This window comes from Onychomys torridus, chromosome 6 (assembly GCF_903995425.1).
Source record: "Onychomys torridus chromosome 6, mOncTor1.1, whole genome shotgun sequence".
Lineage (NCBI taxonomy): Eukaryota > Metazoa > Chordata > Mammalia > Rodentia > Cricetidae > Onychomys > Onychomys torridus.
The window spans coordinates 53,633,629-53,649,410 of NC_050448.1; the positions used below are offsets into that span (position 1 = coordinate 53,633,629).

Sequence of the window (15,782 nt, forward strand, 5' to 3'; positions counted from 1 at the left end):
CCTCTGAGAAGAATCTATACAATTGAAAACTCACCTCATAAATAATGCATTACCTAGGAGTCTATGATTTCTTGCTCACAGGGTTTTTAATCCTACCAATTTCTGCCTTTCCATTCTCTTTCACTGGATAATTAAACTTTATATTTTTCCTCATTTTGAATATTTAATTCTATAATATTTTATTTAACTGTCTTCTCCTCATAAAGACTGTAGTTATTTACACAGAAGCTAATGGTTTTAAATTTTATGTATCTTCTAGAAATAGTCTCCTATGAATTCTAAACCTTAGGATCTGTCTTCTTTTAATCCACAGGCCTCTTAGCTTGTTTCACTTTAAGTTATGAGGCAGAAATTAGTAAGGGAAAGTAGATTTAGTTGTAGTTTGACTAAGCAAGAAAAAGACTGCTACTTTCCACCGTTCTACAGCAATGTTACCATTTTATAGAAAAGATAAAACAAAATTCATGAAATTATACACACATAACATATATATATATATATACATATATATATATATATATATACATACATACATACATATACATTCTCAATACATATGACATATATGAGTTAAGTCACTACAACTGTGTGAGGTTTTTCCCTATGAAAACCCTTCCTACTCTGGTGGGCACTAGATCTTTCTTCTCCCTCATTGTGTATTTCTGAGGAACTCTTCATTATCTGTAATCCATTATTTCAGGAGTTTGATGGCTGAGGGGAATGAAAGAGGATGTTTTATATCCCATCAGAATTTTTGCATAGGATTATAGTTATATTTACACATTAAAAAATAAATTTAAAAAAATCTTGCTGTCTATTAAGTCTGAAAAGAAAGGATGATAAAGATGAATCTCAAAGTCTGAGTAAGTAGAATGTTGGAGTTGTTATTTCTACCTAGTATATGATGTCCAGAGAAGAGAAGATCAACATTATTGGATTAATAAGTCAACTATATTATTAGGTGTCTAGATACAGATGTCAAGATTGTAGTTAGGAATTTTAGAAATTTTAAATATAAGTTTGATGTTGCCTAAAGAATATAAATTTGTGATGCTTTATAATAAGGATGGTTCTCAAAGCCAGAATACCAGGTAAATTCACCAAAGCTTTTAGAAGGTTGATACCTGAAGAAATGGTGTCAGTAAGTCAGAATTAGGAAGAATCAGCATGAATATCTGATAGGAACAACCAGAGAATTAGAAGAAAACTGAGCGTAGTGTGTTAGAAACCAAATAAAAAAATTAAAATACATATTTTTCAGTCCATAACTTACCTAGCTAGAAATAGCTTCATTCTTTCACAATGCCATGACCCTGGCAGAATCCTTGACTCCTTTGACTCTCATGCCCAATGTTTAGTCTAGTAGTCACCTGTGCCAGTTCTGATAAGATGCTCCAAAGCCAGAGCCACACTATTTGATGTCATTGCCACTACCTACCTGTGTTACCACAGTAACATGTTCTTTGTCCCTGTTTCCTAATTTTATCCTTGCCTTTCTCAAACTATTCTAAAGAGATAACCAAAACGTTTATGGTTATATTCAAATGTCATTCCAATAATATTACTAGCTTAATAAGAGATATTCATTGATCACTTAATACTCTCAGACTAAAATCCAAAATTATTATAAATATTTCGTGGCGTTGCTGATAGCACCTTCTTGTCTACTCAATCCAGTCCAGTCATTCTGGAAACCTCACATTTTTGAAAATACAAAGACATGATGGTAATGCACTTGTAATTGTCTTTCTCTCTTGTGTGAACTTTTCTTAGGAATTTTCTTAGGAAAGTCTATTCATTCCAGACAGGGCAAATGAACAAGTCCATTGAATTATATGGTATTTCCATTTATGGAAAACTTTTGCTGTAGAAACTCACTATAGTGAAAAAATTTTAAGTACCAAAGAAAGAGATTGAAAACGACTCAGTATCAAAAGACAACCCATGGTCATGGATCAGTAGATTCAATATCATTCCCACATCTGTAGTGCAAAACAATCTTTAGAGCCAGACAATCCTTATTGATATTCCAGTGTCATTCTTACAATAAAAAAGGGAGAGAAGGCAATCATAAAATTCATATGGAAGGAAAAAGACCTTGAATTTAAAGCAATTCTGAGCATAAGGTACAATGATGAAGGCATCAGCATATAGCTATACCATAGATAGATAGTCATAAAATACTATAGTACTGCCATAAGAAACAACAAGAAACAGATGCAGAGATCAATAGACATAAGAATAAAACAGACAACCCAGAAATAACACACAATGAAGGACAGCCATGTGAATTTTGACAGTGATCACCAAGCAAACAGTGGATTCAAAAAGGTCTCTTTAATAAACGTTGCTGGGAAAAGAGCTTTCCACAAGTAAGAGAATAAAACTAGATCAAAATCCCTCCCATGCAAAAAAAAAATGCGAAATCTAGTGAAGAATGTCACAACTGAAATTTTTAAAAATCTAGAGGAAACAGAACACTTGAGGATGTAGAAAGAATCATGAGTTTTCTGTATAAGGTTCCAGTACCCCTGGAAGTAATCCCAAATGCTAATGGAGTCATATGAAATTAAAGCTTCCTCACAGGAAAAGGAATTATCCTGAGTAAAGACACAGACTGGAATGGAAAAATCAAATCATTGCCTGCTGTGTATCATATGGGATTAATATATATATATATATATATATATATATATATATATATATATATGTGCAAATATGGAACTATAAAAAACAAATGTCAAAAAAGCTTTCCAAATCTTTCAATCAATAAATGAGTTAAGGAAATGAATATTTAGCTTCCAAAAGATGAACTAACTATAACCAATAAAGATGAAAAAATGTTCAAAATCCTCTATAATCAGAGATATTTAAAATAAAATTACATTCAAATTTTGACTTACACTAGTCAGAATGGCTGTCCATTAAGAAAAAGTCAATGCTGGTGCTATTACAGGAAAAGCAGGAACTCTAGCTGGGGCTAGTAGGAATGAAAATAAGTTTAAATACAACAGAAATGTGCCTAAAGATAACAGAGATATTGAAAAAATTATAACTACCACATCAAGCACGTAGTTTGGGTATATGTACCAAGGATAGTAATTCAGCATATAATTGAGATACTTGTATATCCTTGTTTATTACATTTTTCAAAATCTCTAATATGTGACAGCAGCCTAAATGTATAATGCGTAAAAAGGGAACTGATAAAAAAGGGTAGTGCACTATAAATAGAGTTTATAGAGTCCTAAGGAAGAACATAATTATGTTGTTTACAGGAACATGGATGCAACTGGAGAGCATAACATTAAGTGTAATGAGGCAGATACAGGAAGACAAATACTACTTGCTTTCTTCCCGTTTTAGATTCAGTATTTTAGGCAGATACATGAAATCATTTATTTATGAGAAAGAAAGCTAGAAGGAAGACAGTACTGGAGAAATAATTGGAATAGCAGGAGGGCAGAGAAGGAGGAAGTTAGGTGAATATGCTCAAAGTACATGACAGTCTTGTATAAAATAATGTTTTTGAAACCATCCACATATGAAATGACTATATAATAAAATTACATATGGATAAACAAAGAATTATATGAAGTGTTACATATAATAGTCTCTCAAAGTCACAGCATTGACTCCACTATTTTATAAATATCAGTTTTTATTAATAATACATTGTCTTAGCGTTTCTATTGCTGTGAAGATATGCCATGACTATGGCAACTCTTATAAAGGAAAACGTTTAATTGGAGCTGGCTTACAGTTTCAGAGGTTTAGTCCATTATCTTCATGTTAGTGTGTGTACAGGCAGACCTGGTTCTGGAGAAGAGGCTGAGAGTTCTACATCTTCAGGCAGCGGAAACAACTGTGTCACACTGGGCACAGATTGAGTGCATAGAACCTTAAAGCCTACCTCCACAGAGACACACTTCTTCCAACAATTCCACACCTACTTCAGCAAGGCCACACCTCCTAATAGTGCCACTCCCTATGGGCCAAGCATTCAAACACATGAGTTTGAATAGGAGTCATACCTGTTCAAACCACCACCACCACACACACACACACACACACACACACACACACACACACACAGATCTTTGAAATTTTGGATTAATGTTTGTAACAACATATGAGTCTCTTTCCTTTTTACTGGAAAAAAATTTGGTTGGCATTCATGTAATTCTTTTTATATGTGAATATATATTTAATATTTGACCTTTTATTTGAAACAATTTTTCAAAGATTGTAGATGAGATCTTGAATTTGTAAAGACAGTAAATTCTAAATCATAATTGGGAAGTTACATATTACACAATACCTATTTTAAAACTTGAAAGTAAGCTAATGTTTTCAGGTTATATTGTAATCAATAAAGAGGATGCCAAGTTGATGAACAGGTTTGACTGGAGCAGCTTTTAAATAAAAAAGAATTATTGATATTAACATTACAGTAAGATCAATTCTAACTCAAATTGAAGTAAGGTAGTTGAACAGTCTTTTATACCATTTTAGTAAGAGTTTTCTCTCTGTATCTATCCTTAAATTTTTACCATTGCCAACACTTTATGATTAATATTGAGTCAAAGTAAAATTTGGAACACATTATTGCTTATATATTTAGATTAAATGGAATGAGAATTAGAGAGGCATGAATAACTATTATTCATTAGCCATTTATTTATCTGTAACTTACGTGTAGGTTTCTTAGATAAGCTTGTGCACAGAGAATTATTATGACTTTGACAGATAATTTCTAAAAGTATATTTAGGTATATGTATAAAAAGTATTTGACTATTGTTAATGATAATTTTTTGTGGCAAGGTATAATGATTTTTGACATATTTATGTTTTCATTTCAGCAGGAAAAAAGTCAAGAAAGCTCAAGAATCAAAGGTAAGAAATAAATATTTTAAAATAACATCTCAAAGATGAAAGAAAAATGATATGATAACATATTGTAAATACAGTTAAAATAAGGATAATTTGCATTCTACAATGTAATTTTAAAACCATTTGAATATCTGGTGATTGTGTGGCCAATAGACTTCTCTGTTGAAATGGTCTTTTTATTTTGTAGGATGCTCTGATGATCTCAACATAAATTTTTACTTCTCTATATTGTTCAGATGAAAATCCTGCCTCAGCCATAGTCCCTACTCAGTATTCTGTTGTATCTATAAATGGACAAGTGACAAGTTTTAAAATACATGCTATAGAGAACTCAGCATTTAGCCATTGTTATCTTCCTTGATTTGTATATTAAACATTGAAGATATTTGTTTATGTATTTAAATTGGTAACAACATAGAATGAAATATCTCTAGTAAGAAAAAGGAGAATTCCCTATAGATGCATTCTTAGTTTTGAAGTTTATTTTTTGATACAAGAAGTCACTCTTTATGGTTGTGGTTTTTAACCAAATAATTCTTACTGATAATAATGAGGAAAAATACAGAATTTTCTTGGCTTAATTTTTATTGCTTCTCCATTTATGTGTTGATTTTTATTTTACATTTGGGATTTCCTGTGTACTTCTACATTCTATAAAGTATCCCAATCCAATCATGACCAGGGAAGAAAATACAAGCATAAGGTTTCTTTCCATATTCCTTGTATAGGAAGATTTTTTTTTCTTCCAGAGCTGAGGACCAAACCTAGGGCCTTGTGCTTGCTAGGCAAGCACTCTACCACTGAGCTAAATCCTCAACCCTAGGAAGATTTTTTTCAGAGATATAAAACTTTAAAATTAATAATCATTCAAGAGTATCTTTAGACAATGATGCTTCATTAAAATCTCTTTAAATTATTAATTTATTCTATGTGTATGGGTGTTTTGCTTTCATGTATGTCTATGCACTATGGAAGTAGTACTAGGATAGCTAGTACTTAGGAATGACAGAAGGTCTCAGATCCCTTGTAACTGGAGGTAGACACAGTTATAGGCTACCATGTGGGTTCTGAAATCTAACTAGGTACTCTGGAAGAGCAACAACTCTCAAGGCCAAAGTTCATTTTAAATAACTATTCCAAATACACTTTTACTTAGAAAATTTTCAACAACTGGCTACTCCTACAATAATTTCTGCATAAGTCTACTGTAACAAGGAGAAAAAATGGTGTGTGTGTGTGTGTGTGTGTGTGTGTGTGTGTGTGTGTGTGATACATTCTGCTCAAATGGATTACATGAGATTGTCAACTGAGGAGTTTCCAAGCTAAGTAAGTTAATTGTTAGAAATAGAAAATATGGAATATTTTGTTTGTGAAATTATTACACATATTTAACTTCAAAACACTATTAGATTTAAGGCTCACACTTTTGTGTTGCAAATAAGAATTTCTATTCTAAAATGTGCTGTCTGATATTTATTCAAATGACATGAATTTCTGGCATACTGTTTGCACATCTTCCTGCCCCAGTGTATCAGGTTAACATTAAATCATATTTGTAACTTTGTTGTTGAAGCAGAAATAAGTTTAGTGAAACATTCGTCTTGATGTTTTATTACCCTGGACATATAAATCACACCATCTCAAGTAGAAATTATGTTTTGCAAGCATTGTCTGGGAACATGTTTTAGCAATATAATAAAATTTTGAGATGATGTTTGCTAGCTCTTCCCCTGTTCTTAGCTCGCATATTATTCAAAACTAACACACACAGGATTTTTTTTTTAATTACTGACTCGCATGTAAATAAGAGGTGAATTCTGATAACAGAACTTGCTTATTTCATGTAGAAAGGATTGCTGTTTCCTTGGGTGTGGGAATACTGTCATCTGCTGAAGACTAGGTTTTATGGCGTCAATATGAAATAAAACAAAAGCAAACAACACAACATGGAGCTTATCAAATGCTGATAAACAATTTTGAAAATTAAATAATTTATGTTTCATAGAAACTACTCATTGTAATTTATCTTAATAATTTTTATAGCATTTTTATCCAGTAGTTCACTTGACTTCCTGATTAACAGCAAATCTCATTTATCCAAACAAGTTTATCATATAGAATTATGTCCAGTTGAGGACTTTAATCAAATTTCCTGCTATGGTTCTTGGTTTCGCTCATAACAAAATCCCCAACTTAAGGATTCTAACTTAATGTTTCCAGTGATCTTCAATAAACAAATCACAAAGTACTCTAATGAAACTTGACTTCTACTTTCTTCATGTACACAGTAGCAAATTTTGAAGTGTTTGTAAACTTATAACTGTATTACATATTAATATTTGTAGAATATGATCTTTTTTTGAAATATTATGGAATATAATATCTTTATATATTATAAAATTATCTGTTTATGTAACTTAATGTTCAAAACATACTCCTTTACATTTTACATAGCTTTAATTTATAAATTTCCTATATTTAATGAGTCAGGGGTGACTCTGTATTGAATTCCTAATTTTGGAGGTTTGCAATTCCTTAAGATAGTCTCTCCTGCTTGAAGTAGCACTGAAGGTCACAGTAAGGAACTCAAGACAGTGCTGTAGTTTGAAAGGATTAATGCTGCATCCGACAATCTCTAACACATCTTCACAGGGATATTATGTACATATTAGCATATCATTGAAATCCATTAAGTTTTGTAAAAATACTCTTAGGGAATAATTAATTTTGAAGAGTATTTTGAAAACAAGCCACACAACAAATTAGTTAAAATATGCAAATATTTCTCAAAGAAGTACAATAATGTTTTCATAGACCAGAGTGGTGAGACAATGTTTTGATTAAGATGTAAATGATTTTTGAATCACAAATAACATTTATACCAACTTGAAAATTTTAAGTTGCTCACATAGTTGAAAACACCTGTTGAAATATTGAAGGATAGTTTGCAAGTGCTTATATGTTGTAGAAATTTTGAATATTATTCTCGGTTTTATTCTGTAAATGAAAGGTGAAATACCATCCACCATGTGATCCTGTGGGTCTCCCCACGAGCTACTTTTCTCCTATTTTTAAATAAACAACTGTGTTCTCCTTGAGAAATGATAGAAACAAAGTATGTATTTCTTCTGGTACTAGTTACATTTTAATTAATCTAATATATAGTAAAGATATAGCGAGCCTAAGTTACTTTCTCCTTAGGTGCAATTGTTTGTTGAATTCTTAATAAATCTCAGACACTATTTGTTCATATGACATCAGTTTACTTCTCAATGAAATATTATTAGATAAGATTTAGTGATAAAAATGATAAAATAATGAAAAACCACATCAAAAATAAATAATTTGTATCAATATCATAATCTGTGTTTTATTTTAAATAAATCACACTTTAACCAATTATTAGTTGTACACTGAGAAATTTGCAATGTTTAATTAGAAATGTCTTTTCTATATTCAGAATTTGAAGATAAGAATTTTACTATTTTCTGTTATGTTTTTTTAATGTCATAGTTACAAATATTGTCCAACTTGCAATTCATATATATTCTGCTAAGTACTTGGAAACTTTTTAAATGAAAACATACACTATACTGAGCAGGTTGTACCTATATATTTAGAAACACACACCCATACATGTGTATGTAACAATCATTAATGAAAATAAAAAGGTCATAAATTTGAAAAAGAAGAAGGAAAGATATATGGAATGATTTGAAAGAATAAAAAAGAAGGCAGATATGATGAATTTACAATTTGGAAAATACTATTTTAAAATGAGAGTAGGGAATGCAGCATAATCCTGTTCTAGAGATATTGTTTAGGTCATGTTCTGACAAACTATATTATGTGGTCTTTGATAAGTAATTTAACTGATCTATGAACAATTCATTTTTTATGGTAAATAGCACAATTTATTCTATGGTAATAAAATGCTTGACACATCTCAAATTTTAAATCTTATAATTCATTAAGAGCTTTGGATAATTTTATTATGATAAACATCCATCTTCCAAAACATTGCAATTCCCAGTATGTTCTCTATTAGTTGCTTCTTTTGGTTACAAGAAAATATCTCACCAAAACACCTGATGGGTTTGTTTTGGCTTACAGGTGGATGGTAAATCTATTATGGTTAGGACGGCATGGTGACTGAAGTGTAAGGCCACTGATCACATCCCATTCCCAGTCAGCAAGCGGAGGGAGATGAATGTTGATACACAGCTTGTTTCCTCCTCTTTATTTAGTCCAGGATCCAATGATGGTAATACCTACATTTATGGTGTGTCCCCCTAGTCCGTTTACTCTAATAATCCTTCACAACATGTGCAGAAGCTTACAGTGATTGTGGTTCTAGTTCCTGTCAAGTCAACAAATACTGATACTTAATTTAAAAAAAGAACATAATAGTATGGGAGATGTTGAGGAACCAGACACCAAATAACTAATAATATTTTCTCAATAATTTATTGCTTCACATGAAATAAAATGGAAATTTTAGTTATTTAAGTCAGAATTATCATGATTCAATACATTTTAATCCATACACTACCATATCAATGCTGACTTTTCCTTTAAAAGCATCTCTTACTATGGACTTTTAAAAGATAAGCAAAGTGACTTCCAGCAGAGATTTTATATTAAAAAGTGTATATTGTATTTCATTTTCTTCACATAGCTAATATTTCAATAAGACACCTAAACTGCGTTTGATATTTCATATATTTAGTGTGAAGAAATCATTTCTCTTGCAATGAATAATTTTATTAAAGAATAAATACTGAAATGGTCATGTGGCTGAATATTTGAATTTTGTTTTGTACAAGAGTCCCTGTTTTATAGGTCAAAGAGAAAATTTTATGGTCTATTATGCATTTTGCTTTCCTTTTTTGCTTTGACACTTCAGGCACATTAAGCATGACATTTTACTTCATTAAAAGGAGTTTATTATCTTCTGATTTTGGAATCTGTATCTATTCTTTCTTTCCCAAGAACTTAACATTTAATATCAATTTTAAATGTTTTGTGAGGTAAGTATCTGAGCTTCTTTGAAATAAAGAGAATATATTAAAAAGGTGTATTTTATTTAGTTTTTTCTTCTGCTGTTAATTAAATATCTTTTGTCTAGGTATAGCAGCTTAGGTAATTTAAGATTCAGTTTGTCAAATATGTAATAATTGTCCTTTATAAATTATGACACATTCCTATTTCATTGCTTTATGTGAATATTTTAAAGTATTATATAATATGCAAAGTGACCCCACTTATACATTATACTGAAAGGATAACTTTCTAAAATTATTGGTACATGAATCTCAATGCAAAAGAAAAAATGCAGATGTGGTTCAAATATGCATCATAACATTGAAAGATCTCTCCATACTCATATAGTGTTGCTTACCTTTGGCTAAATATACATTTCATGTATTTAATTAAATCAAAGATCTTCTTCCTTATCACCCTCCTTCCAGGAAATTTGGATCATGAGTCACAGCATTACAGTAATTAGACTCATATTTGAAGAAGGGCTGATTTCTGCTATATTAATCAATTATTCATCCTTTCTTGAAGGATTATCTCTTCTCACTGTTAATGTTAATATACCAAAGACTGCTGGTCTAAGGATTAAATGAAGTAAAGCACCATTGAGTAAAATGAAATGCTCTTAGATTATATGAGTGATTACTCATATGTTATTCAATGTGTCATTTACACTAATTTTTAATATATCCATGTTTGATGGTTGATCTTGATTGTCAACTTGACTGGATTTAGAATCATCTAGGGAACATAACTATGGTGACTCTGTGGGGATGCCAGAGAGGAGTAACTGAAGTGACAAGCTGACCCTGACTATGGGTGGTGCCATCCAACAGGCAGCACAGATAGAGCAGGGTCCCAGGGAAATGCTGTGTGCATGGATCTGCCTTTGCCTCATCTTTCTGAGCAAATGTATTGATCTCTGTAGTCTTCCACTAGCAGAAGACTCCAGCTTGTTGCACGCTCAAGTATGGACTTAATATCAGCAAGTCTAGAGGGGCTGTGGGACTATTAGGGTTGGATCTAGACTAATGAAGTATTGAGCTACTTGGACTGAACTATTACTGGATTTTCAACATCTTTGGCACATAGGTGATTACTGTGAATTGCCCAGCTCTTTTATGTAAGCTAATCCAATAATCTCATTTTATAGTATATGTTTTTGAGTGCTTCATTTATATGTTTTTAGAGAATCCTGTTTAATATACAATGGTAGAAACATACTTATGACAAGGGCCTCAATTCATAAACACACAAAAATGAAAGATCAAGTCATAATAACTTTTATAATTTTTCATGATTTTAATTATTCTGTTTTATGTTTGTACAGATTTAATCTACTAATGATGATTAGGCCTGAAGTGTCCTGTCAGGACTGTTTAGTTTTACTACTCCTATATCAACACCGAAACACAGTTATCAGAGCCAAGGGAATAAGAGATAGTCTGTTCAGGTGCTATATATGATTGACCATGGCCCAGCAATATAGTGTGCCAAATGACCCCATTTTCTCTTTAGTTTCTTTTGTCAGGAAATTTTATCATAGCAAAAGAGAGCAAAGCTAGGACACTGGCAGTGAAGATGAGGTTTTCTTATTGGAGAAAAGACCCATTTAATGAGCTGTGGCCAATTAGAGAGATGAAAAGTGGGATAGCCGATGCCTCACCATCTTGCCCCACTCAGTTCAGGAAGCTCAAATTTTAAATGGACAGGAAGCATACCTGTATAAGAATGATAAACACTGACAAGTAACTTTTGTTGACTATCTATCTAAAACTGACCATTGTTAACATTTTTATTTGTGAAATCAGAAATTTCTATATTTTGAATATCAATTATTCCCCAGATGTCCATGAATTAGAAGCGTGGTCCTAGGACTGATGCCAATGAAATGTAAGATTTCCATGTAGCGGGATGGAGTTAGGGAAGTGGAGACATGCTATCATATTTTTCTCCTCTTCTCTAGGTTAGTATTTCTCCATCACTTTCCTGTCATGATATGTGCCCTCACACTAGCTCAAAACCTATCTAACACTCACCAACTGTAATCTACACAAGTATAAACCAAGACACTCCCATTTACTTTGTAAGTTTATTTTATCAGTAATTCTATTATAAAAATAGAAATCTCCTGGGACTACCCTCCACAACTCTGCATTTTGATTGGTTTTGGTTTATTCCAATGACCTTCCTCTTAAGTCTCTGAAGAAAAAATAAAAGAAGATATCAGAAAATGGGAAGATCTCCCTTGCTCATGGACAGGTAGGATTAACATAATAAAAATGGAAATCTTACCAAGAGCAGTCTACAGATTCAATGCAATCCCCATCAAAATCCCAACCCAATTCTTCACAGACTTGGAAAGAATAATATTCAATTTGATATGGAAAAACAAGGAGCCCAGGATAGCTAAAAGAATCCTGTACAATAAAGCAACCTCTGGAGGCATCACAATCCCTGACCTCAAGCTCTAGTATAGAGCTATAATGATAAAAACCAGCCTGGTACTGGCATAAAATCCAACCTGTGGACCAATGGAATCAAATTGAAGACACTAACATTAATCCACACACCCATGAACACCTGATTTTTGACAAAGAATTCAAAACTATACAATGGAAAAAAGAAAGCATCTTCACAAATGATGCTGGCATAATGGGATGTCTTGAACACATTGGCACAGGAGATTACTTCCTAAGTATAACACCAGTAGCACTGACACTGAGAGCAACAATTAATAAATGGGACCTCGTGAAAATGAGAAGCTTTTGTTGGGTAAAGGACATGGTCAATACTACAAAACAAAACAGCCTACAGAATGGGAAAAGATCTACACAAACCCCACATCTGACAGAGGGCTGATCTCCAAAATATATTTAAAAATTCAAGAAACTAGACATCAAAATACCAAACAATCCAATTTAAAAATTGGCTATGTAGCTAAACAGAATATTCTCAACAAAAGAATTTCAAATGGTTGAAAGACATTTAAGGAATTACTCAACATCTTTAGTCATCAGGGAAGTGCAAATCAAAATGACTCTGAGATACCCTCTTACACCTCTTAGAATGGCTATAATCAAAAACACTGATAACATCTTATGTTGGAGAGGATGTGGAGCAAGGGGAACTTTTCCACTGTTGGTGGGATTGCCAACTGGTACAGCCACTTTGGAAATCAACATGACAGTTTCTCAGAATATTGGGAATCAATCTATCTCAAGTCCCAGATATACCACTCTTGGGTATACACCCAAGGAATGTTCAATAATACCACAAAGACACAGACTCAACTATGTTCATAGCAGCATTATTCATAATAGCCAGAACCAGGAAAAGACCTAGATGCTCCTCAGTCAAAGAATGGATAAAGAAAATGTGGCACATATACACAATGGAGTACTACTAAGCAGTAAAAACACAATAACATCATGAAATTTGCAGGCAAATGGATGAAACTAGAAAATATTCTGAGTGAGGTAACCCAAACTCAGAAGGACAAACATATTATGTACTCACTCTTAAGTTGATATTAGATGTAAAGTCAAGGATAACCCACAGCCTCAGAGAAGCTAGCTAACAAGGAGGACCTTAAGAGGGACACACAGATCTCTCTGCGAAGGAGAAATAGCTGAGATCTCCATCTTTTGTAACTGTTTTAATGTGAGTTGACCAAGGATGACACCAATAGGTATTCCAAAGTGAATGGGGGAAAGCCCAGAAGGCCTCAACCTTCCATAAAGAACTATCCACAATTAAGGAATACTGAGAGTTGGAAAAATTGTATTCTTCAGGGAAGAGTCCAGCAACTGAGATTGTTTATTCAATACTGAATTGCCATCCCTGAAAACATACAAGTGCCATTAAAGAGATTGAGAAGGTTATATTAGGAAAACATACATATGAAAATATACATATATGTATGTAATAACAGTCAATGTGAGGAAGGACATGACTTTGAAAGAGAACAAGGAGACTATAGACACCCCTGGGGATTAATTCAATCTGGTGAATTCAGTACAGGCAGGTCCAGTCCCCTCCTTCCAGGCTGAGCAAAGTGTCCCTGTATAAGCCCAAGGTTCCAAACAGCCAGCTCATGCACTAAGGACAGGTCCAGGTCCCACTGCCTGGGTGCCTCTCAAACAGTTCAAGCTATTCAGTTGTCTCACTTATCCTTAGGGCCAGATCCAGTTGGGGACTCCACAGCTTTTGGTTCATAATTCACGTGTTTCCATTAGTTTGGCTATTTGTCCCTGTGCTTTTCCAATCTTGGTCTCAACAATTCACACTCTTACAGTCCCTCCTCTTTCTCAACAATTGGACTCGTGTAGCTCCAACTGGGGCCTGGCTGAGGATCTTTGCATGCACTTCCATCAGTTATTGGATGAGAGTTCTAGCATGACAGTTAGGGTGTTTGACCATCTGATCACCAGACTAGGTCAGATCAGGCTTACTCTCGACCACTGCCAGTAGTCTACAGTGGATGTATCATTGTGGATTTCTGGGGAGCTCTCTAGCACTTTGCTTCTTCCAGTTCTCATGTGGTCTTCATTTATCATGGTCTGTTATTCCTTGTTCTCCCTTTCTGTTCTTGATCCAGCTGGGATCTCCTGCTCCCCTGAGCTCTCTTTCCCTCGAAACTTACCCTTCATTACTCCCACTGTCGTCCAGGTTGTTAATGTAGATCTCATCTATTTCTCTGTCATTGGGCGATCCCTGTGTCTTACCTAGGGTCCCTTTTTCTAGGTAGCCTCCCTGGAGTTGTGTAGCAGTCTAGTCATCTTTATTTTACATCTAGTATCTTACTATGAGTGAGAACATACCATGTTTGTCTTTCTGAGTCTGGGTTACCTCACTCAGGATGATTTTTTCTAGATCCATCCATTTGCCTGCAAACCTCATGATGTCATTGTTATTCTCTGCTGAGTAGTATTCCATTGTGTATATGTACCATATTTTCTTTATCCATTCTTCAGTTGCACCTAGGTCCCAGACCTGGGCACCAGCACTCCTGTTTTTAAAAACTTTGTATAGGCTATGAGATGGAATCAGTTAATAACTGTTTCTAAGAGCAGTTAGCATGCTGTCCTTTTCACAGGATTTTCAGTTTCGGGAACTAGAAACCACTTGTCATGGAGTTCTTTGGAGTTGGCCTTCCTGGTGTGGTTTAAGTTTCCCTTGTCAGAGTCATACAAGCATGGTATTTTATGGAGTGGCCACATGGAATAAAAACATGTTTTAGTGGAACAGTTGTTTTCTTTTCAGAGGCAGTGATGTCAGAGTAGACCTGGAAGCTAGCAGGTAAGAGGGCAGATTCTTTGTTTAGTCAGTCCTTGTAATGCAGAGATAGCAGGACTTTGAAAGGATACTTTTGTAGTGGCTCTCCAGTCAGATTTTAACCCATCCATGTTTCTTGTTTTCTATACCCATTAGTAAATATCTTCTACATCAATTAAGTAGTGTAAATGCTATTGGTTATAGTTCAGGGCTTTAATCAAATCATAATTCCATTCTAGGACAATAGCTAGAAGTGATCCAGAAGGGAAAAAAGAAAGGATGAAGTAATGGCAATAATTGAATTTTCCTAATACAATGTGGACAGCCCTGAGACCATGTCCACAAAAACACCAAAAATGGACTGTGTGTGTGTGTGTGTGTGTGTGTGTGTGTGTGTGTGTGTGTGTGCTGTTGTTTATTTTTTTTTTCTGTTCTTCTTTTACGGGGGGCCTTCTGCTCAGTTCTCAAATAAATCACACACTGAGGCTTATTCTTAATTATAAATGACCTTGACCTTAACTTGGCTTTTTTTTTTTTGTCAGCTTTCCTTAAATTAAATTATCCCTTTTAC

At 33.6% G+C, this 15,782-nt stretch overlaps 1 protein-coding gene across 3 annotated transcripts in view; it reads left to right on the top strand.

Annotated features, from left to right (window-relative positions):
- Fstl5 (follistatin like 5) overlaps positions 1-15,782 on the top strand; it is a 572,741-nt gene that overhangs the window by 118,622 nt on the left and 438,337 nt on the right. For 2 of the 3 annotated variants that reach the window (XM_036190876.1, XM_036190875.1), the window contains one exon: positions 4,864-4,897. In XM_036190876.1, the coding sequence (XP_036046769.1) occupies positions 4,864-4,897 (34 nt within the window). The remainder of the gene's footprint in view (positions 1-4,863; positions 4,898-15,782) is intronic. The other variant, XM_036190878.1, reaches the window with a different exon arrangement.